Below are 25,245 nucleotides of genomic sequence, written 5' to 3'. Positions count from 1 at the left end.
ATATTAAAACAACCGAACTTCGTTTATCTATGTCTATATCTTCGGTAGTTTTGACAGAAAGGGATTGCTGAAAAGTTTAACGACTGCTCGGTTGTTAACTGTTGAACCGAACAGACAACCGAGCGTTCAGCAGTTAAAAACTCGGTTAAAATTGAACCGAGTTCGGTCAATTTTTTTAAGTGTGTACGCAAATTTTCGAAAGAATTTCGAACTGATTTTTTTTTACACGGAAAGCGTAACAATGTAATGTATATACTATTGAATAGCATAGAGTATAGTATCTGACGATTTTAAAGCAAAATGAATGAGCAAAAGCATGAAAATACTTTTAATTTTAGGATACACGTTTCTACACTCATAGATAAACTACATACATTGTAGATCACTTTTTTAATTAATTAAAAGATTACCATGCAAAACTGTTTTATTCTCGGCCTAATTTTTACCACTTGAAAGTGCTTAAGTACCTTAAAATTGGGTAGTTGATGTGTAAAAAAGATGTTTTGAATATCAGCCTTTTTTTCCTAAAATCTTTTAGGAAAGAAGTACTACTTGGGTAGTAACAGCTTGCAATACTTGTTAAGAAATCTATCTATTATTTTTTTCATTGAGGAATAGACTACTCCTACTGTGCTGAAGCACCAAAACAAATGTTCACACTTTCGGATGCATGGAAATTAGCTAAAGCACAATCCAAAACATCGTTCTTAAATCATTTGTCACCATCCAAACAGCCCTTTCTTGCAGTTAAGACGTCATCCATATATGGAGAAACTGATGGGAATATATTTTGGTGGGACAATATTTTTGAATGGTAGTCTAAGATGTCGATCATTTTACAATACCTCCGCCGCAATATTATATAAAAAAAACATGACTAGATGACCAGTTCACGTTATTTTTCCATTGTTTTATTCGGAGATTGGAAGATTTAAAGAATAATTCTAGCTAAAACCGGGCCACTATTTGCACATGGTTCTTAAAAATCCCTAAATTTACATTCTTTCGAAAGCTTTCGGCGAGTATTTTAAGGATCCGAGTTAAATTCTTCAGAAAGATGAACCGCTCGTTAGTTATACACGAAATCATTTTAATGGACCCCTCGATTTTTGTCAATTCTTGACTCACAAAAACTGTCATAACTCCAACATTTTCCAACCGATCATAGAGATCAGCATATCGTTGGAAAGAGGAAGAGTGTATCCTCAATTTGCGATGATAAAAATTTAAGCAGCCATATTTGATTTGGCCGCCATCTTGGATTTCTTTTTTAAAACCATTTTTTCGCCAGGTTCGCAACCACCGATTTTGGATATTAATACATCGATGGAAAGCTTAGCTTATATTGTGCATTGTGTCCGAAAATCTCAGGTGTATGTTTTTTCTGTCAAAAGTTAGGTACGATTTACCAAATTATTTTTTGAAGGGCCATCTGACCAACGAACATTATTTTTATGACTAATATGGTACTAAGGCGTCATTCCTTGATTTCACACACTATTCTAAGCCAAATATGTTTCAAAAATCAAAAGCATATCTACAATAGTATTTTATTAGTTTTGAGCATAACGGAGCCGTATTCAAGTTATTGTATTAAATAATTCAAGAATTTTTTTATTGGATCTAGTACATGATTTTTGATAGAAAAAACATACACCTGAGATTTTCGGACACAATACACAATATAAACTAAGCTTTCCATCGATGTATTAATACTCAAAATCGGTGGTTGCGAACCTGGCGGCAAAATGGTTTTTAAAAAGAAATCCAAGATGGCGGCCAAATTCAATATGGCTGCTTATATTTTTATTATTGCAAATTAAGGATACACTCTTCTCCTTTCCAACGACATGCTGATCTCTATGATCGATTGAGAAATGTTGGAGTTATGACAGTTTTTGTGAGTCAAGAATTTACAAAAATCGAGGGGTCCATTAAAATGATTTCGTGTATAACTAACGATGGGTTCATCTTTCTGAAGAATTTAACTCGGATCCTTAATATACTCGCCGAAAGCTTTCGAAAGAATATAAATTTAGGCATTTTTAAGAACCTCGTGCAAATAGTGGCCCGGTTTCAGCGAGAATTACTCAAAGCAATACCGTAAATCCCATTGGGAAAGTTGAAAAATCATAAAAATACTACGTTTGGAAGAATTTTGAAGCAAACTAGCAAAATCGCTAGATCAAATCGGTCGGAATAATCGAGGTACCAAATCGAAGAAGTGCGGTTTCGCTCATCTAGTTTTGTGGTATTATTTATATTTGGAGGTATATTTTATCACACTTAAATTTTTCCACCGATCTCGGCTGTGCAAATCTCGGTTTAAGTTCGTTTGCTGGAATATCGGCTGAATGAACATATATTTACAGTGGCTCCTTTGAGTGCCGCAGTAAACAAATAAATTTTTCAGCTGAGATATCAGCAGAAAGTCACAAACCGAGCGCTCGGCTGTGCGGATCTCGGCAAAAGAATCAAAATATGCCGAGCTGAACTAAGTGTGATCCCTTTCTCCCCATCCTAATACTTTGCCAAAGAGTTTCATCTACATATAGGAATAAACCTTGTAAGTTTCAGCCAGATCCTGAAACATCGATAAAAATGGGGTCGCGATTCTCACAAACTGGCTTTCAAACAAACAGTGTGTAGAAACTTAAAATTTAATCGATTGTTCTTAAGTTGGCGCACCTTAAATAGATATCAAATGAAAGCTCTTTAGTTCCTCTATTGCCCTACGGGTTTATTCAGTTACTTTAGATCGATTGGTGAAACATATTCCCTTTGAAAATTGGACCAATTTTACTCGCAAAAGGTCATCATCGCATTAATAAAAATGAAGACTAAAATGTATGTTATCTCATCACGGGTCAATTTAATTTTGATAACAAAACACTGAATAAGTATTCAAGTTAAAACTCTCCCCTAATGGAAAATCCATTTTTTTTTCTACCCGATCGGATAACATAAGCAGAGTTGAAATAATGTGCGAACTTTCTAAAATAAACAGTGCTGCAGAAAATTGCGATTTTCTTAGTTGTTCTTAAGTTGGCACTTCTAAATTATATATGAAATGAATTTTTTTTTAAATTTTTTTTTTTTAGCTAATTTTATTTGCTAATTATCTAATACAGCAATCATCTCTTAGACTAGGTGTTCCGTGTTTTCTTAACACTATCATCCTTATTTGCTATGTCATATTTTTAGTTATTATTAATGGCAGTTAGAATTTTTCCTCTGGTTTCATTGAACCATGTAGGAATTACAATGTTTTCAACTTAAACTAAACTTAACCTATTTTATACTAAGGGTACAAGGAGTTAATCGTTGCAATAGAAGATTGCAACGATTTTTGTCTGAAATTGGAAATTATTTTGTTGGACATTTGTTGCAATGTCTCAATATTAGAAATTCTATGAAGTTCGTTGGTACTATACCACGGAGGCAACTTCAGAACCATTTTCAAAATTTTATTTTGAATCCTCTGGAGTGCCTTCTTTCTGGTATTGCAGCAACTAGTCCGTATTGGCACAGCATACAACATGGCAGGTCTAAAAATTTGTTTGTAAATCAAAAGTTTGTTCTTAAGACAAAGTTTTGATTTTCTGTTTATAAGTGGATATAGACACTTAATATATTTGTTACATTTGGCTTGAAGGCCTTCAATGTGATTTTTAAAAGGTAATTTTTGATCTAGCAGAAGTCCTAAATATTTAGCTTCGCTAGACCAATTAATTGGAACCCCATTCATAGTGACAATATGTCTGCTAGAAGGTTTCAAATAAGAAGCTCTCGGCTTATGAGGAAAAATTACATGCTGAGTTTTGGAAGCATTCGGGGAAATTTTCCATTTTTGCAAGTAAGTGGAGAAAATATCCAAACTTTTTTGCAATCTACTACAAATGACACTACAAATGACACGAAGGCTTCGCCCTTTGGCTGAGAGACCTGTGTCATCTGCAAACAAAGATTTTTGACACCCTGGTGGTAAATCAGGTAAGTCAGAAGTAAAAATGTTATACAATATGGGCCCCAGTATGCTGCCTTGGGGGACACCAGCCCTTACAGGTAATCTATCAGATTTAGAATTCTGATAGTTTACCTGCAGTGAGCGATCTGATAAATAATTTTGGATCAGTTTAATGATGTACAGAGGAAAATTAAAATTCATCAATTTTACAATCAAACCTTCATGCTAAACACTGTCAAATGCTTTCTCTATATCAAGAAGAGCAACTCCAGTCGAATATCCTCCAGATTGGTTGAGCCGAATTAAATTCGTTACTCTTAATAACTGATGGGTGGTTGAATGCCCATGGCGAAAACCAAATTGCTCATAAGCAAAAATAGAATTGTCATTAATATGAACCATCATTCTATTTAAAATAATCTTTTCAAACAGTTTGCTTATTGAAGAAAGCAAACTGATTGGGCGATAACTAGAAGCCTCAGCTGGATTTTTGTCCGGCTTCAAAATAGGAACAACTTTGGCGTTTTTCCATTTATCTGGGAAGTATGCCAATTGAGAACATTTGTTAAATATATTAACCAAAAAGGATAAAGAGCTCTCAGGAAGTTTTTGATAAGTATGTAGAAAATACCATCATCACCCGGGGCTTTCATATTTTTAAATTTTCTAGTAATAGATCTCACTTCATCCAAATTAGTTCCCAACGAAGGGTCAAAAACATTCTCTTGATTGAGAATGTCTTCGAAGCTCCGTGTAACCTGATCCTCAATTGGACTAGTGAGACCTAGACTAAAATTATGGGCACTCTCGAACTGCTGAGCAAGTTGTTGAGCCTTTTCGCCCTTTTGTTAATAAAATTTTATTTCCCTCTTTAAGCGCTGGAATTGGCTTTTGAGGTTTTTTAAGAATTTTTGTTAATTTCCAAAAGGGTTTCGAACTGGGAACCAACTTCGAGACATTATTCTCAAAGTTGGTATTTCTCAGAATAGCGAAACGTTTTTTAATTTCATTTTGCAAATCTCGCCAAATAACTTTCAACGCGGGATCGCGAGTTCTTTGGTATTGCCTTCTTCTCACATTTTTAAGACGGATCAATAGCTGAAGATCGTCGTCAATAATAATGGAGTTGAATTTAACTTCACATTTCGGAATTGCAATGCCTCTGGCTTCGACAATTAAATTTGTCAAAGATACGAGAGCATTATCAATATCACTTTTGGTATCGAGAGGAATATCAACATCAAAATTCCTATCGATATACGTTTTATATAAATCCCAATCAGCTCTATGATAATTAAAAGTAGAGCTGATTGGATTATAAATGGTTTCTTGTGAGATTTCAAATGTCACAGGAAGGTGATCAGAGTCAAAGTCAGCATGAGTTACCAATTGGCCACACAGCTGACTTGAATCCATTAAAACTAAATCAATTGTAGAAGGATTTCGACAGGAAGAAAAACAAGTTGGTCCATTGGGATATTGAATAGTATAATATCCCGCAGAACAATCTTCAAATAAAATTTTACCATTGGAATTGCTTTGAGCATTATTCCATGAACGGTGTTTGGCATTGAAGTCACCAATTACGAAGAATTTTGATTTGTGGCGAGTCAGAATTTGAAGATCAGCCTTCAACAAATTCTTTTGCTGCCCATTGCATTGAAAAGGCAAGTAGGCTGCAATGAAGGAAAATTGTCCAAAATTTGTTTCAACAGAAACTCCCAAGGTTTCAAAAACTTTGGTTTCGAACGAAGAAAATAATGTATGTTTGATACGTCTATTGATGACAATGGCGACCCCACCACAGGCGCTGTCAAGACGATCATTTCTGTAGATAAAATAATTTGGATCTCTTTTAATGGAGAGTCCTGGTTTTAAATAAGTTTCTGTTATAATGGCAATATGCACATTATGAACTGTTAGGAAGTTGAACAATTCATCTTCCTTACCCTTTAGAGAGCGGGCATTCCGATTTAGAACTTTCCCACAATTATATGGATCCATTGAAACGGAGTCCGATAACAATTTTTTGTGTGTACTTTATACCAACCTGAACAGCTTAAGGAATGGTATTTGCTTTGAACATTGCATCAATTATGTGATGCAATTGTTCAGTTAAAAAATCAAAATCGGAAGCAGTCATGCTACCTGAATCGGCAACATGACCGTTATTTTCCGTTGGGACATGGGTATAAACCTCATTTTGAGAAAAGAAATTTTGTCTACCAGCAGCGATGTTTGCATACGTAGGTACATTCGAAAAATTGGAATTTACTGAAGTGCTTGCTACCCGTTGACGAACGGCAAAATTTGTTTGTGAATTGTGGTGGGTATGAATTGCTCGACCGGTAACCGGTTTCGAAATTTGAGCGTTTGAAAAATTTCTACCCGTCGAATCTGGGATCCGATTCCGTCATCAATTTTGCACGGGAATTCAATTTTTTTTGCGTGAAGGGCATTCCCAGAAATTGGATTTATGATTGCCTCCACAATTTGCGCACTTAAATTTATTGGAATCTTCTCTCACAGGACATGCGTCCTTGGCGTGAGAGGTTCCACCACAAATCATGCATTTAGCATCCATGTGACAATGTTTAGTTCCATGACCCCACTTTTGGCACTTACGGCACTGGGTGGGGTTTTGGAAATTTCCCCCAGGCCTGCGGAAATGCTCCCATGTAACACGGACATGAGACATAATACAGGCCTTTTCCAAACTTTTCATATTATTTAGTTCACTTTTGTTAAAATGAACTAAATAAAATTCTTGAGAAATGCCCCTCTGGGAGGTACCAGAGTGGGATTTCTTTTTCATCTTAATTACTTGGACTGGTGAAAATCCAAGTACCTAGTTGAGAAATTTCAATTTTAATTTCATCCAGTGATTTGTCATCACTGGGGAGACCTTTCAAGACGAGAACAATCGCTCAGTTTTGTCGTCGTATGTGAAGTATTTATGGCGCTTCTCAGTTAAATACTGAAGAAGACGTTTGCGATCGTCAAAGGATCCCGGCAAAACGCGGCAGTCACCCTTCCTAGCAATCTGAAATGAAACCTTGATCCCCTGAAGGTTACTCAAGATTTCATTCCGAAAGCCAGAAAACTCGGCAACAGATACCAGAATTGGCGGAATCCTTTGTTTCTTCGCATGAATCGAATCACCTGGGCTAAAGGTAGATTCGATTTGCTCAATATCATCATTAATCAAATCGACCTGATTGCTCAGTTCGATAGGAGAAGAAACAATGTCAATATTAGATTTAAAAGGAATTTCTGAAGTCTCCAGCTTCCTTCTATTTTTTCCGCGCTTGGGCAGGACGGTCTTGAAACCTTGTTTCTTAGAAGGAAGTGGAGAATTCAAAGACTCCCCCTTCCTCTTGTTTTTATTAATACTCATTGCTGAGCGTGGAGACGTGACCTTCTAAGAGGTTTTTTCCCAGAACGGTGTCCCTGCAGGATTACCACCGCTTGTCGGAATTTTACTTCCGCAAACGGGTCCAACGTAAAACGAAGGCACGGGTCCTTGCAAAGATCGTAACGGGATCAGTGGGTACAAATAGCGCTGAGAAGCACTGTTGAAATTAAAATAGCTTCGGGTAGTATTAAAAACTTCTTTCCGCAAAGAGAGAAAGAACCGCACAGCACGAAAGCTTGATGCGGTCTGAAATGAAAGCTCTTTAGTTCCTTTATAGACGAATCCAAGTAAAAATAAGAAGAAGCCACACGACGGTGTTAACTTTGACAGATCCTACAGCACAGCATAAGGAGATCATTTTAAAATGCTTATAATAAATTCTAGACAAAATGTAATTAAAATCTGATTAATGTATGATACGGAAAAAGTTCCGAACTGTATGATAGATACATTTTTGGAAAATATTCAAAAAATTGAGATAAGCTTCCAGATATGTAATTCAGAACTTTTTCCGTACCGTACATTAATCAGATTTTAATTACAATTTGTCTAGAATTTATTATAAGCATTTTAAAATGATCTTCCTATGCTGTGCTGTAGGATCTGTCAAAGTTAACACCGTCGTGTGTCTTCTTCTTATTTTTACTTGGATTCGTCTATTGTCCTGCGGGTTTAGTTTTTTGTCCTGTTGGTGAAAAATATTCCCATCGGAAAAACGACATTTTTTTAATCGATTAAAGTACTAATTGAGTAGCAAATGCGTGCAAAATTTAAACAAAACCGCCAAAGTTATAGCATTTTTTTGATTTTGGCGATTTTTTACATAAAATTATGAAGGACCGTTTTACCCCACTTCCTCTCAATGAAAAAATCTGAAAATTGGCAAAATGTCTTCTTTTAGATATATTAACAAATCCTGAAAATTTCATCCAAATCGGAGAACATCGTTGCAACGTCCCTTGGAAGGGGGTCGCGCTTCTCGCGAACTGGCTCTTAAATCCAAGCAATTGTTCAATCTTATTTTCGATTTCATCGAGTGATTTATCGCCACTAAGCAGACATTTCAAGACCATTTTGAACTTTTCTGATTCTGCACATAAATAGGCTAGAGGAGAGGTAGGAGCTATTTCGTTATCAATTAATTTGAAAACTATTTTTAAGAGAGAACAAAAATCCGAAGACTCCACCGTCTTTTCTATTTTTTTTCGTGGTTTGGCAGGATGGTCCAAAAACTTTGTCTTTCTTTTCTTCTGTTTTTAATGCTCATGATAGATCAAGGAGACATGACATTCATTCAGAACGATGTCTTTGGAAGATAATCACCGCTTGCCGAAATTTGACTCTCGAAAACGGGTTCAACGATAAAAAAAAGCATGGGTCCAGATAAAGATCGTGGCGGAATCAATTGGTAGTGCTGGAAGTTTTGTTGAAATTAAAACAGCTTTTTGTAGTGTTAAAGATTTCCACAACACGAGAGTATAATGCGGACTGATATAAGGTATATGTATAATAATATTCCTTATTTAGCATCCAGCATACTAATTTTTAAATAATCTCCATGACGTTACAATGTAATTCAAATTGATTGATGGTTGGTTACTTAACAACTTTCCTCTGCCAAGCAATACTTTAACTGCAATCATAAAGCATGTATCACCAGCACTACCCTGGTTCGCTCTAGTTCAAGGTTGTCGATAGCTCCACTCCATTTTTTTTTCGCGATATCCAAATTTGCAGTTCATCTCTGCTGCCACTATATTTTTGGCATTTTCACATAGCATTAAAAATGACGAAGGTTTCAAGCATGTCAACGCCACTCAACAGCTGCTGCTCCTATCTCTTGCGTGTCTCATCTATTCGATATATATACACCTAAGTGCTGATGTCGACTGCGGTATTAGAGCTCAGAAATCTTCTTCGGTTGCCATAGATAGCGATATAGACGTTTTCGAACAATGTCTCCGGTTGATATTGAGACTTGAATTGTGCTGAGAGATAAGATTAATGCCCAATACCATCGAGTTAGATGATTCGAATTCAGTGCTGGATGATAGTGGGTCTGGGTTCGCCAGTTATTTCTTGTAGTTCAGTAGACCAAAGTTGTTGGATAAATAGTTAAAATTGGTAGGTAGGCTCAGAAAACTTTAGTGACGCTAAGTATTCCAACCAATGCGGAATGCCCTATAAAGAGGGGTGAAACTTTCTAAACAAAATAACAATAATTCTTCAATCACGTGACCTTTCTTTTTCGAGACTGAACGAACGGAACATGAAGCCGTTTATGTTGGCCATTGTGGCCATCCTGTGCGTGACAAGTGATGCAGCGCCCAGAACCGCTAAACAGACTGAGCAATTGAAGGATTTTCCGCTGGACGAGATCATTCCCAGCCAATTCAGCCAGCGTAGTTTTAATGGCACTTGGTTGACTGGTAGGTTTGAATTAGTGCTATTTTGAACAAGTTCGTTGGTAATTACATACCCTAATCAACAGGCAATGAATTCATCTTCCGGAACCAGACGGGAGACTATGTCAAGTATAACATTGAAAATGGTTTGGAAACAACAGTTCTGGAGGCTAGCTTTTTGGTAAGAAAAATCGTATTTATTACCTTGGACCCACCATAAAATAACGAATATCGAATTGCAGGATAAGTGGCCTGGTGCTTCCCTGCAGTTCATAAAACCCGAAGTGGACAAAGTGCTAATCAAATATGATACCCGTACTGTCTTCAGACATTCAACACTCTCCAAATTCACCGTATTGGATATAACTTCTGGGTATAATCGATCGTTAACATGGATTAAGTCTGGTGTTAATATTAAAGTTGTTTTATTAGAATTTCATACGACGTAGCCAACGCTGAAGAAATATCTGTGTGCAAAGTTTCTCCAAATGGGCAATCTTTGGCATACGTAAAAGATAACAACGTTTACTATCGTGCAACGATTTTGAGCACAGTGGAAATTCCCCTGACAACCGATGGAGTACCTGGAGTTATTTATAATGGAGCCCCTGATTGGGTTTACGAAGGTATGATCAAAACTGTCTAACTAACATGTACAAGTACATCTAACAATCATCGCATCCACAGAGGAAGTTTTCGGAACGGATGCCACGCTTTGGTTCTCAAACGATGGAAGCCATATTGCAATGGTTAGCTTTGACGACACCGACGTGAAGGAGTTCTCGTATCATATGTATGGCGAACCAGACGATCCCGAAACCCAATATCCTGTAGAGTACAAACTCCGGTACCCCAAAGTCAACACCACTAACCCTACAGTTCATCTAAGGGTCATGAATCTAGCGAATACCGACGAATGGATCGAATTACCTGCACCGGAAGATATCGTCACCGCTGATCATGTCCTAGGCATAGTCAATTGGATTGGAACCGATTTGGGAGCAATCTGGTTGAACCGTAGACAGAACGTAGCGACCTATCAACGCTGTAATGTGCAAACGAAAGCTTGTACCGAGATTGTCAGATTCAACGAACCAAACGGTTGGTACATGTTGTACAATCCGACCTGCACCTCGAGCGGCGATCGCTGCTTCTTGTTAGCAAATTCCAACGGTTGGCAACGAGTCTGGGAACTCAACGGAAACAATATAAACAGTGACAAGTCCCCAGAACAGTATACCGTTTCCAGCATTAATGGCTACGATGAAAGCAAAGGCAACTTGTACTACACCGCAGTTCCTGCAAGTGAACCCCAAACTCGTCACGTCTACCGCGATGGAGAATGTTTAACGTGCAGCTTGCTCAAAGACAAACTTAGTAGCAATACCCCTTGCAACTACGCCAGCATGTCATTCAGTACCGACTTCTCGCATTTTGTGGCCACCTGCTCAGGGCCTACCCCATCGTACTCTCAAATTTATCGTACCGAAGATCTGCAGCTTCTCGTTGAATGGGAATCGAACGAAGCACTACGCACTCAACTAGCGGCATACAAGGAAACCCAAGTCCGATTCCTCAAGGTGCCGGTCGAGGGAGGATTCGAAGCTTCCGTCCGGTTCTATCTTCCAGCGGAAATCGATTTCGAAAACCCAGATAAAAACACTGAAAAGTATCCGATGATCGTTCAGGTGTATGGTGGACCGAACTCCGCCCGAGTTATCGATACCTTCACCGTTGGCTTCGGAAACTATCTGACCACAACCAAGAAGACCATCTACTGCCAGATCGATGGACGCGGTACCGCCAATCAAGGTTACGCCTTTCTGTTCACTCTCAACAATAACTTGGGAACGGTGGAGATCGAGGATCAAATCGCGGTGACTAAATATCTCCAGGATACTTACAGTTTCATAGATCGAGATCGGACGGGAATGTGGGGCTGGAGCTACGGTGGTTATGTGACTTCGTTGACGCTGGAGAAGGACAACGGACATGTGTTCAAGTGTGGAATCTCGGTTGCGCCGGTTACTTCGTGGATGTTCTACGGTATTGTTGATTGAATTAATTCAGAAGTTGATCACTCTACGTTGGATTTCCATTTTAGATTCAATCTATACGGAACGGTACATGGGGTTGCCTCGAGCTGGCGACAACGAAGAGGGATACACAAATGGCGACGTCAGTCAGTATGTGGACGGAATGCGAAATCACATGTTCCTGTTGATCCATGGCAATGCCGACGATAATGTGCACTACCAGAACTCGATGGTGTTTGTTCGGGCACTTGTGGACGAAAATATCGAGTTCGAACAGATGGTAAGGATGGTGTACTTGTAAAAATGAAATGGACAAGTCATTCTGAATTGAATTTTATTTTTCAGTCTTATCCTGATGAAGATCATGGACTCGGTGGTGTTTCGAAACATTTGTATCATACGATGGATATATTTTGGAATGAATGTTTCGCTGAATGAAGTCATGTATAATATGCAATGTTGACATTGGAAATACATCAAAATGTTTTAGTTGTTTTTATTTTATATTTTTTGTTTGTGCTCCGTTGACTGACATGTTTCGTCCTTTATTTTAGATTGTTGTACAGCAGTGAGTACATAAAAAAGGGAATAATAAGAACATAAATCATTGAAACAGCACTAAGGTCCTTAAATATTAGGGTAATTCGCCAAATGTTGAACGGCTAATTTCTTCGCCTATTGTTGAACGCACGTGCATTTCTTATGGGAGTTCAACAATAGGCGACAAAATTAGCCGTTCAACATTTGGCGGTTTCCCCTATTTCAAATTTTATAAAAAACATAACATTGAAAGGCAAAGTCTTCGAACTTTCAAATACAGTCAAATACCTTGGGGTTTATCTTGACAGTAAACTAAACTGGAATTCGTACTTGGAGCAAGCTATAAAAAAGCAACATATATGCAAAAGAACATTTGGTAAGCAGTGGGGTCTCAAGCAAAAAATTTGTATTGGACTTGATTGTAAGGCCAAGAGCTACGTATGCTTCATTGGTCTAAGTGGCCGAAAACGAAAGAGGTAAAAGTTCAAAGAATGTTTGAAAAACTTCAAAAAAAGCTTTAAATGGTAGTCTCTGTTTCCATGCGGATAACGACGTCAATCTTCTAGTGGCATGTGCTATGAAGTGTGGGTTCTATTCCCGCTTTGGTAAGAAGAAAAATTCTCGTGATACGAAAAACTCTACACTGGTCCACTGGGGTTATATGTTTTGTCCGTTGTCTCATGCTAGGTGTTAAGTGTTCAGTCTGTACTACCTCTGGTCGAAGACGGTGTTTCTTTCTTTTTTTCTTAAAATGCTCTGAAATCGGCAACATATACATCTAAAACTTTTTGGGAGTGTATTCAGTCACTTCAAAAATTGTCTTCTCGTAATAAAGTCAATTTATATTGGGTTCCTGATCACTGCGGAATTAATGGAAACGAAAGAGCCGATAAATCAGCAAGGCTCGGATCGTCTCAGGATTTTGTGGAACCAGAACCTTTTCTGCTACACCCGCCTCTTCTCTTAGAGCACAGCTGAAGGTTTGGGAATCTTTGACGGTATAGTAACCAATTGGAGTACACCTTTATTGCTAGGCAGTCGAAGCGATTTGTCATTCCGAACATTTCAGTGACTCGCTTAAAAATATCTTGACATGTACATACATAGGTCTTACAACAGGCCACTGTCGGAGCCATTATCACTTGAAGCTGATAGGAAGACTTAAAGGTGATGCCTGTCACTTTTGTGATATGCTGAATTATATAATCTCGGATAAATTTGCATTTATTATTCAAAATTTGAAAAAAATAAACATTAATTTTTGAACTTACAACAAACTGCCAAAAAAAGCGCTCAAAGCAAATATAATAACAAAAAAATTTAGCTCGTTCCTATAATTGTGTGATAAGTAATCTTATTTTCTTGGTTGATCCATATTTTTTGTTTCAAAATGTTTTGATTTCTGTTGTTGAAACCAAGATAATTCCACTAGCAGTGATGATGCTTTTCTCGAAACATTCGATGCACATCGCCTCAGTGTAAGGGATTTAAGCTATGATTGCCTAAGGCGGTTACAGACGCTTGCTTCATAGATCGAAACGTTTGATGATCAAAGCTACTCCAAATAAAAAAAAAACAAAAAAAAATTTTAAAACAAGTTTAAAATTATCAAATAATCACGAACATCAGCCTTATCCCATGTAACATTTTGAGTTTTATCATACTCTATTAGCAGTCTTGGGGCGTAAATTTTCAAGACTACCAATTAAACTGCATGACAACCTCTTGAAGACCGCTACAAGAGTAAGTTATGACCAAGTGGCCCATTTTTGAGTTCTTCTTCAAAGCAAATTCAAAGCTACAAATAAGACTATCATAAAACCACTGTCCAAAAAGAGTTTTTTTTCCTGAAGCCAACTATTATTGTTTTGAAAAGGGAAAATGTTGAAATGGATTAATGAACAAATGGTAACACGCAAGCATAAACATGAAAGGAAAACGATGTTTGATCATCAAAATATTGAATGCTCCAGAATTCGTTCGCGTGCAGAAAATTTTAGTGCGCTTCCGAATGTTTGGTAAAATTAGGAGAAATAAACAGAATAAGCAACGAACAATCAACAAGAGAGTACGGACCGGAACCATCGGCGAAGACCACTGCGACGAAAAGGGACTAGCGATTGGAAACTCGATTTACGGAACTGCATACTCGCCGATGTGCTCAAGGACCGTGGATTCGGCATCGTAGCGCTGCAGGAAGGGATTTAGAAGTAATCATACCATCTACCAGAGCTGCGGCAACACACAAGCTGGGAACAGCTTTCATAGTGATGGGAGATATGCAAAGGCGCGTGATCGGGTGGTGGCCGATCAATGAAAGAATGTGCAGGTTGAGGATCAAAGGCCGGTTCTTCAACTTCAGCATAATCAACGTCCATCGCCAATACTCCGGAAGCACTGATGATGATAAGGACGCATTCTACGCGCAGCTGGAACATGGTTTCCGTAAAGGCTTCGTGCTGCGAGCCGAAATGTGCAGGGATAAGGATGGGAGCATCTTGACGGACGAACGTGTGGTGATCGAAAGGTGGAAGCAGCACTACGAGGAACATTTGAATGGCGCTGAGAGTACAGGTAGTGAAAGTCAAGGCAGCGGAGGAGATGACCACGTCAGTTCAGCGGACGATGGAAGCCAACCACCACCAATCCACCAGTTAAAGACTAACAAAGCAGCTGGTAAGGATGGTATCGGAGCTGAGCTCATCAAGATGGGCCCGGTGAAGCAAGCCACTTGCCTGCCCAAACTGATAGTCAGAATCTGGAAAACTGAACAGCTACCGGAGGAGTGGAAAGAAGGGGTTATATGCCCCATCTACAAGAAAGGCGACAAGCTGGAGTGTGAAAACTTTCGAGCGATCACCATCCTTAATGCAGCCTACAAAGTGATATCCCAGATCATCTTCAGACGTCTGTCATCATTAGTGAATGAGTTCCTGGGAAGTTATCAAGCCGGCTTCGTTGACGGCCACTCGACAACGAACCAGATCTTTACTGTACGGCAAATCCTTCAAAAATGCCGTGAATACCAGGTCCCAACGCACCATCTGTTCATTGATTTCAAGGCGGCATACGACAGTATAGACCGCGTAGAGCTATGGAAAATTATGGACGAGCTTCAGCTTCCCTGAGAAGATAAATATATTAAGCTCGTTTAGTGGAATGTATTAAACCGTCTAAGACGAATTAAGTACTGTCCATTTAATTCCACCAGTTAATTAACTGGTGGAATTAAATGGACAGTACTTAATTCGTCTTAGACGGTTTTTCCCTGAGAAGCTCAGCAGACTGATCAAAGCAACGGTGGATGGTGTGAAAAACTGTGTGAAGATTTTGGGCGAACACTCCAGTTCGTTCGAATCGTGCCGGGAACTAAGACAAGGTGATGGACATTCGTGCCTGTTGATCAACATTGCGCTAGAAGGTGTCATGCGGAGAGCCGGGTGTAACAGCCGGGGTACGATTTTCAACAGATCCAGTCAATTTATTTGTTTCGCGGATGACATGGACATTGTCGGCCGAACATTTGCAAAGGTGGCAGAACTGTACACCCACCTGAAACGTGAAGCAACAAAAGTTGGACTGGTGGTGAATGCGTCAAAGACATAGTACATGCTTGTGGGCGGAACCGAGGGCGACAGGGCCTGCCTGGAAAGCAGTGTTACGATCAGTGCTGGTAGTTTTCGTGACTGTCATGTGAAAGCGAAAACATTGCATTTTCATTTTCAAGAGACCAAATGAAAATGTAGCCGTCTCCCGGTCACCTGTCACATTACAAGCAGTCATGATGGGAATGTTGCTTTGTTTTAAAATCTAAATTTCCAAATAGTTTTAATAGATCTGTGCAAATAACGATGACTTGTCGATAAAATGATTGCATTGATAGATTTAGAAGTAACATTATTGAAGAAGAAAAAGGTTGTTTACAATAGTTTGATGCGCTTTCATGAAATAAAAATCCGTGAAAATTTAGCAGAATTCCTTTCATTGTTTATGTTTTCTATGAAAGCAGGAGAGAATAAAATGTAAATATCGCGTGACTTCTCTCAATGAAAATGAAAATCTCAGTACTGGTTACGATAGACGGTGGTGGTCGAGGAATTTTGCTGACGGCTGATAACCACGCTAGTCGTGAAATACGAAGGCGCATCATCTGTGGAAGTCGGGCCTACTACGGGCTCCAGAAGAAACTGCGGTCAAAAAAGATTCACCAACGCACCAAATGTGTCATATACAAGACGCTGATAAGACCGGTAATCCTCTACGGACATGACACGTGGATAATGGTCGAGGAGGGCTTGCAAGCACTTGGAGTATTCGAGAGACGGGTGCTTAGGGCCATCTTTGGCGGTGTGCAAGGAGAAGGTGTGTGGCGGCGAGGAATGAACCACGAGCTCGCCCAGCTCCACGGCGAACCCAGTATCCAGAAGGTACCTAAAGCCGGAAGGGTACGATGGGCAGAGCATATTGCAAGAATGCCGGAAAGCAACCCTGCAAAGATGGTGTTGGCTTCCGATCCGGTAGGTACGAGTACGAGACGGCGTGGAACGCAGCGAGCGAGGTGGGCAGACCAGGTGCAAAACGACTTGACGAGCGGGGGGCGCATTCGAGGATGGAGAGATGCGGCCTCGAACCGTGTATTGTGGCGTCAAATTGTTGATTCAGTGTTATCTGTTTACACTGAAAACCAAAACTACCCAAAAGTGGGTTGTTTGCACTGAAAACCGTAGTTTGGGCCAATACCCCAAATTTGTGTAAAATGACTTTTCTGGCTCTAGGTAGTTTGCCTTTAATCCCATGTAAACAATTTACCCAAATCTGAGTTCAATTTATCCAAAGCAGACCTTAATCAATCCAAAATAGAGAATATTGAATTTACTCAAATTTGGGTTTTTGGCTGAGCAACCTCGGTGAGGTGTTTGCATCTTGCTCTAGTTTTGATAGCAACCATGGGAAAGAAAGGGAAAACTACCCAAATTTGGGTAAAATTTTCGTGCGATGTTCTCATCAGTGCGTATATTGAACTCAAAGTTTGGGTTGATTTATCTGTCCGTGTAGATGTAAACTAAATAAATGAAATGAAGCAGAATATTCTAGTGCGCCGCTCAAATATTGTTATTTAATGCAGTTAAATATCGGAGAATGATGAATCATTACGGGTTTTCATTTATTAGTTGAATTCAATTCCACTTCGATACATTTCTGGTACTCTAAGTTATTGAAAAAATGAAAACATTGTGCAATGTGCTCCACGCTGAACATGATTCATTCATTATTTTGGAAAAATATTGTAAGCAGAAACATCATAACTGATATGCTAACTGATATCCCATAGTTCATGTATTTTGATATAAACATCATGTTCTCGTGCAATGCCATTATAAATCAGTTGAAAACCTCGGAGATTATTCGTAAGATAAGGTTAGACCCAAAATATTAAACCTCATAGCAGTTTTTGAAATTGGATTTATGAGACTCTTCGAGATAATCTTAACAGCACTAATAAGGTCAAAAACTATCTGACATTTGTGGTTTTATTGCACAATTTACAATGGTTTTAAAGGTGACTACAAGCGGATAATTAAAGTTAATCTATGCATTGAACAAAGCTGCAAAAAAACGGCAAAAACGTCAATAAATCCATAAATTCTTGTAATTGTTACTTGGGATACGTTCTACATGGAGGGGTCGTCCTTAGCCTAGCGGTAAGCTGCGCGGCTATAAAGAAAAGACCATGATGAGGGTGGCTGGGTTCGATTTCCGTGTTAGCCTCATGATATCTTCTTCTTCTCCACAGTGATTACCTACGAGATTTCTAAGCCAGGTCACCATTTTTGCATTCGTATATCATGATGCTAACGCGATGTTACTTTTATGCCTAGGGAAGTCGAGACAATTTCCAATCCAAAAATTGCCTAGATCGGCACCGGGAACCCAGCCACCCTCAGCATGATCTTGCTTTGTAGCCGCGCGTCTTACCGCCCCCAGCCTCATGATATACGAATGCAAAAAATGGTAATTTGGCTTAGACGTTGGAAAAACGTTCTGCATGTAGCAGTACTCGTTTTAAAAATATGAAAAAAACATGATTTCCCTTACGAAGGAAATATTTACAAAACAATAAAAAAATGATCAATGTTCGCCCTGATTACGGTACTTACTTAATTTTCGGGTAGGTTTTCATTCACGGATAATAGCATCGGCAATTACAATTCAGTGCCGACGTTTCGAACTAGGGATGGGATCTTCTTCAAAGACTGTGATTTTTGAAAACAACTTACAACTTAACAAACTCAAATTAAGGGAAAGGGATTGAATATGCCCTAGCTAAGAAAAGTCATTTATACTCTATTTTCACTATTTTTATTCAAAATTGATTATACACGGCAGTCTAATGCAACCATGAAGATGTATCAAAATTTTTTGTTGTTGTTGAAACATTCAATGTATCCTCTATCAGCACCACCAACTGTATACTGTATACTGTAACTGTTTCCTATGAGAATTACCCAGCACTATCACTGTTTGAGTATGTCACATAGTGTTTTGTCAAAATGTTATCTCAAAACTCATTAACGATCCAAATCAATCGTGAGCCGAAACGCACCCGAAAAAATATCTAAAAAATCATTCCTGAGTTGAATCATTTGATTTTAATAAATGAAACGATTCGATTTAGCATAAGGAACTCTTGCAAGATGTAGCTTTCAAAATCACAAAAGAATTGGCTCCTAACACGCGAGCTCGATGATTGAATGACCTTAACAACACTGCTTCTCAAGATCTTCTAAGTCCATTTTGATCCATTCAACGACTCAAAAACTGTGGGTTAACAAGGGAGTGGGAAACATGTTTACCCTCAAGAACTTGATATAGTTGTATCAAATACTGGTGTCCTGATGGGGGGGTCCCGTAGCGTAGTTGGCTACACGTTCGCCTTTCAAGCGGATGGTCATGGGTTCGATTCCCAGCCCCTCCACCAAAACCCTCGTCAGTCCTCGGATGCGCAGCCTATGCGGTGGCGTATTGGGGTGCACGCTTCACTGTCACGGCTGCCTGATGATGACTGACAACTTGTTCTTCTCGGAGGCATTCCTCCAACGTTACCCGAATAAATGGCAACCGGACAATGCAACGATCATTGGATACACGACATGGACAAAACGAACACAATGGACTCACGACGAGATGGACCAGCAACGACAACAACAATAAATAATGGAAAAATCTAAAAATAGATTCTGTGTGCATTCTGGCTGCAGAATACCACAGTAGATCTCGGCACAGTAGCGGTTAAGTAACACAGAGTGCCTATCAAATAAATAAAGAAATAAAAAATAATAACTGGTGTCCTGATGGCACTCCAAATCCACTACTATAATCATGTCCATTATCATCTCATCCACATATACTACCTCTAACCGCAAGTCAAGCACATCTGTATAGGGACGCCATATACAGATGTGCTCGACATTCGTTGGCATTCGTTCATGTCTTTGGGTACGAAAGAGACCTCATTGGGTTCTTACCACTCCAGGACGACATTTGAATAGTGGCACGAATCTAGGTCCGGTTAGAAGATTGTAGGGCCTTCGTGTTGCTTCAACAGAGGAAGCAGTGGCATATGTAGACACTTCTTGTGGTAGATCTTCCCGCTTAAAGTCCCGGTATAGTCACTTGGTTTGCCACATGACTTGCCAAATCATGTATTTCTTGGCAAACTTTGAAAGTTTCTGCTCCCTTACTTCCTCCTACATTAAACTTGTGCTGGGTGGTAAAGAACAGTAGATCCGAAAGATGCTTACGCTTTGACGTAAGTGTGATCATCCATGATGAGGCTTCGTCAGATAGATGTAGTTTTCAAGCCCGTGACTTTCTCACCGTTTTTTTGCCGTTCCAAGGTTGTTACGACTTCGCGGATTTCGCGATTTTTGCGGATTTGGCGCGGAATTAAATAACGATTTTGGGGCTTTGCTCGGATTAAGTTTTAGGTAAAAATCTAACGAATAAAATGCCAAATCTAAGGATGTTTATTTGAAAATTAGTTTTATGTCTATCTAGAATCTAGATTCTAAATGGGCTTTATTTTCGTAAGCAAGTGTTGAGAACAAAATTTACGTTTTAAGTAAATTAGGGTAAAACGTCCTATCGTTGTGGTATGCCCTAATGTTGCGGAAGTGTTAAAGTAGTCCATTCTGGATATAATACTGTGGGGTTTGAGTAAGTTACCATCAGCGTGTGATTATATATTACCACCTCAGCGTGTCCATCGGCAAGCAGCAAGCCATGACTCGGCCTCTTCTTGTCAGATCTCCGTGGCGTGCATACGCACCGACGGAGAGCTGCTGTAATCGCATTTCGCTCCAGCCATTTGGAGCCACAAAAATATCACTAAAAAAATTGTGGGTACGCTAAAACTTTTCGGATTAACGACTAGAACAGTTTTTGTTTGACAAAATTCCATTGAAAATGATGAAAAATCAACATTTTTCGTTAAAAATTTGAATCCTTTGAGCCTGTTATTGCGGTAGTGCTAAGATCTTTTTTTTTTTTTTTTTTTTATTTTATTTTTTTTTTAACTAATTTTATTTGCTAATTATCTAATACATGCATTCATCTCTTAGACTAGGTGTTCCGTGTTTTCTTAACACTATCATCCTTATTTGCTATGTTACGCTTTTAGTTATTATTAATACATTTCAATTGCCTCTGGCAGTTAGAATTTTTTCCTCTGGTTGAATTGAACCATGTAGGAATTACAATGTTTTCAACTTAAACTAAACTTAACCTATTTTATACTAAGGGTACAAGGAGTTAATCGTTGCAATAGAAGATTGCAACGATTTTTAATCTAAAATTGGAAATTATTTTGTTGGACATTTGTTGCAATGTCTCAATATTAGAAATTCTATGAAGTTCATTGGTACTATACCACGGAGGCAACTTCAGAATCATTTTCAAAATTTTATTTTGAATCCTCTGGAGTGCCTTCTTTCTGGTATTGCAGCAACTAGTCCATATTGGCACAGCATACAACATGGCAGGTCTAAAAATTTGTTTGTAAATCAAAAGTTTGTTCTTAAGACAAAGTTTTGATTTTCTGTTTATAAGTGGATATAGGCACTTAATATATTTGTTACATTTGGCTTGAAGGCCTTCAATGTGATTTTTAAAAGTTAATTTTTGATCTAGCAGAAGTCCTAAATATTTAGCTTCGCTAGACCAATTAATTGGAACCCCATTCATAGTGACAATATGTCTGCTAGAAGGTTTCAAATAAGAAGCTCTCGGCTTATGTGGGAAAATTATAAGCTGAGTTTTGGAAGCATTCGGGGAAATTTTCCATTTTGCAAGTAAGTGGAGAAGATATCCAAACTTTTTGCAATCTACTACAAATGACACGAAGGCTTCGCCCTTTGGCTGAAAGGCCCGTGTCATCTGCAAACAAAAGATTTTGACACCCTGGTGGTAAATCAGGTAAGTCAGAAGTAAAAATGTTATACAATATGGGCCCCAGTATGCTGCCTTGGGGACACCAGCCCTTACAGGTAATCTATCAGATTTAGTATTCTGATAGTTTACCTGCAGTGAGCGATCTGATAAATAATTTTGGATCAGTTTAATGATGTACAGAGGAAAATTAAAATTCATCAATTTTACAATCAAACCTTCATGCCAAACACTGTCAAATGCTTTCTCTATATCAAGAAGAGCAACTCCAGTCGAATATCCTTCAGATTTGTTGAGCCGAATTAAATTCGTAACTCTTAATAACTGATGAGTGGTTGAATGCCCATGGCGAAAACCAAATTGCTCATCAGCAAAAATAGAATTGTCATTAATATGAACCATCATTCTATTTAAAATAATCTTTTCAAACAGTTTGCTTATTGAAGAAAGCAAACTGATTGGGCGATAACTAGAAGCCTCAGCTGGCTTCTAAATTGGAACAACTTTGGCGTTTTTCCATTTATCTGGAAAGTATGCCAATTGAAAACATTTGTTAAATAAATTAACCAAAAAGGATAAAGAGCTCTCAGGAAGTTTTTGATAAGTATGTAGAAAATACCATCATCACCCGGGGCTTTCATATTTTTAAATTTTCTAGTAATAGATCTCACTTCATCCAAATTAGTTCCCAACGAAGGGTCAAAAACATTCTCTTGATTGAGAATGTCTTCGAAGCTCCGTGTAACCTGATCTTCAATTGGACTAGTGAGACCTAGACTAAAATTATGGGCACTCTCGAACTGTTGAGCCTTTTCGCCATTTGTTAATAAAATTTTATTTCCCTCTTTAAACGCTGGAATTGGCTTTTGAGGTTTTTAAAGAATTTTCGTTAATTTCCAAAAGGGTTTCGAACTGGGATCCAACTTCGAGACATTATTCTCAAAGTTGGTATTTCTCAGAATAGCGAAACGTTTTTTAATTTCATTTTGCAAATCTCGCCAAATAACTTTCAACGCGGGATCGCGAGTTCTTTGGTATTGCCTTCTTCTCACATTTTTAAGACGGATCAGTAGCTGAAGATCGTCGTCAATAATAATGGAGTTGAATTTAACTTCACATTTCGGAATTGCAATGCCTCTGGCTTCGATAATTAAATTTGTCAAAGATACGAGAGCATTATCAATATCACTTTTGGTATCGAGAGGAATATCAACATCAAAATTCCTATCGATATACGTTTTATATAAATCCCAATCAGCTCTATGATAATTAAAAGTAGAGCTGATTGGATTATAAATGGCTTCTTGAGATATTTCAAATGTCACAGGAAGGTGATCAGAGTCAAAGTCAGCATGAGTTACCAATTGGCCACACAGCTGACTTGAATCCGTTAAAACTAAATCAATTGTAGAAGGATTTCGACTGGAAGAAAAACAAGTTGGTCCATTGGGATATTGAATAGTATAATATCCCGCAGAACAATCTTCAAATAAAATTTTACCATTGGAATTGTTTTGAGCATTATTCCATGAACGGTGTTTGGCATTGAAGTCACCAATTACGAAGAATTTTGATTTGTTGCGAGTCAGAATTTGAAGATCAGCTTTCAACAAATTCTTCTGCTGCCCATTGCATTGAAAAGGCAAGTAGGCTGCAATGAAGGAAAATTGTCCAAAATTTGTTTCAACAGAAACTCCCAAGGTTTCAAAACTTTGGTTTCAAACGAAGAAAATAATTTATGTTTGATACGTCTATTAATGACAATGGCGACCCCACCACAGGCGCTGTCAAGACGATCATTTCTGTAGATAAAATAGTTTGGATCTCTTTTAATGGAGAGTCCTGGTTTTAAATACGTTTCAGTTATAATGGCAATATGCACATTATGAACTGAAAGGAAGTTGAATAATTCATCTTCCTTACCCTTTAGAGAGCGGGCATTCCAATTTAGAACTTTCACACAATTATTTGGATCCATTGAAACGGAGTCCGATAACAATTTTTTGTGTGTACTTTATACCAACCTGAACAGCTTCAGGAATGGTATTTGCTTTGAACATTGCATCAATCATGTGATGCAATTGTTCAGTTAAAAAATCAAAATCGGAAGCAGTCATGCTACCTGAATCGGCAACAAGACCGTTATTTTCCGTTGGGACATGGGTATAAACCTCATTTTGAGAAGAGAAATTTTGTCTACCAGCAGCGATGTTTGCATACGTAGGTACATTGGAAAAATTGGAATTTACTGAAGTGCTTGCTACCCGTTGACGAGCGGCAAAATTTGTTTGTGAATTGTGGTGGGTATGAATTGCTCGACCGGTAACCGGTTTCGAAATTTGAGCGTTTGAAAAATTTCTACCCGTCGAATCTGGGATCCGATTGGAATTTCCCGTCATCAATTTTGCACGGGAATTCAAAACTTTTTGCGTGAAGGGCATTCCCAGAAATTGGATTTATGATTGCCCCACAGTTTGCGCACTTAAATTTATTGGAATCTTCTCTCACAGGACATGCGTCCTTGGCGTGAGAGGTTCCACCACAAATCATGCATTTAGCATCCATGTGACAATGTTTGGTTCCATGACCCCACTTTTGGCACTTACGGCACTGGGTAGGGTTTGGAAATTTCCCCCAGGCCTGCGGAAATGTTCCCATGTAACACGGACATGAGACATAATACAGGCCTTTTCCAAACTTTTCATATTATTTAGTTCACTTTTGTTAAAATGAACTAAATAAAATTCTTGAGAAATGCCCTCTGGGAAGTACCAGAATGGGATTTCTTTTTCATCTTAATTACTTGGACTGGTGAAAATCCAAGTAATTGAGAAATTTCAATTTTAATCTCATCCAGTGATTTGTCATCACTGGGGAGACCTTCAAGACGACTTTGAACAATCGCTCAGTTTTGTCGTCGTATGTGAAGAATTTATGGCGCTTCTCAGTTAAATAGTGAAGAAGACGTTTGCGATCGTCAAAGGATCCCGGCAAAACGCGGCAGTCACCCTTCCTAGCAATCTGAAATGAAACCTTGATCCCCTGAAGGTTACTCAAAATCTCATTCCGGAAGCCAGAAAACTCGGCAACAGATACCACAATTGGTGGAATCCTTTGCTTTTTCGCATGAATCGAATCACCTGGGCTAGAGGTAGATTCGATTTGCTCAATTTCATCATTAATCAAATCGAACTGATTGCTCAGTTCGATTGGAGAAGAATTATTTCCGATATTAGAGTTAGAAGGAATATCTGAATTCTCCAGCTTCCTTCTATTTTTTCCGCGCTTGGGCAGGACGGTCTTGAAACCTTGTTTCTTTGAAGGAAGTGGAGAATTCAGAGACTCCCCCTTCCTCTTGTTTTTGTTAATACTCATTGCTGAGCGTGGAGACGTGACCTTCTAAGAGGTTTTTTCCCAGAACGGTGTCCCTGCAGG

The 25,245-nt window shown here is 38.6% G+C and overlaps 1 protein-coding gene across 2 annotated transcripts; it reads left to right on the top strand.

Annotated features, from left to right (window-relative positions):
• Positions 1–9,307: 9,307 nt before the first annotated feature.
• On the top strand, positions 9,308–12,327 carry LOC134216930 (venom dipeptidyl peptidase 4-like). Of its 2 annotated transcripts, none has more exons than XM_062695694.1 (8): positions 9,308–9,510; positions 9,636–9,811; positions 9,874–9,968; positions 10,030–10,160; positions 10,220–10,413; positions 10,475–11,833; positions 11,892–12,103; positions 12,169–12,327. In XM_062695694.1, exons 2-8 carry the CDS (start codon positions 9,652–9,654, stop codon positions 12,259–12,261), a joined length of 2,244 nt encoding a protein of 747 aa, XP_062551678.1. In that variant the 5' UTR covers positions 9,308–9,510; positions 9,636–9,651; the 3' UTR covers positions 12,262–12,327. The 2 variants fall into 2 exon arrangements, with proteins under 2 accessions (XP_062551678.1, XP_062551677.1); XM_062695693.1 differs by having other exon boundaries at positions 9,309–9,506.
• The last annotated feature ends 12,918 nt before the right edge of the window (positions 12,328–25,245 follow it).

Source organism: Armigeres subalbatus, chromosome 2 (assembly GCF_024139115.2).
Source record: "Armigeres subalbatus isolate Guangzhou_Male chromosome 2, GZ_Asu_2, whole genome shotgun sequence".
Taxonomy (NCBI): Eukaryota; Metazoa; Arthropoda; class Insecta; order Diptera; family Culicidae; genus Armigeres; species Armigeres subalbatus.
This window is presented reverse-complemented; position numbering and strand designations above follow the sequence as displayed.

What these genes read in the sequence shown, in the direction of transcription:
- LOC134216930 (XM_062695694.1), top strand. Translation starts at nt 9,652, where the DNA reads ATGAAGCCGTTTATGTTGGCCATTGTGGCCATCCTGTGCGTGACAAGT. An exon ending in TTCTGGAGGCTAGCTTTTTG is followed by an intron (nt 9,969 to 10,029) that starts GTAAGAAAAATC and finishes ATCGAATTGCAG; the next exon opens with GATAAGTGGCCTGGTGCTTC. An exon ending in GTATTGGATATAACTTCTGG is followed by an intron (nt 10,161 to 10,219) that starts GTATAATCGATC and finishes TTGTTTTATTAG; the next exon opens with AATTTCATACGACGTAGCCA.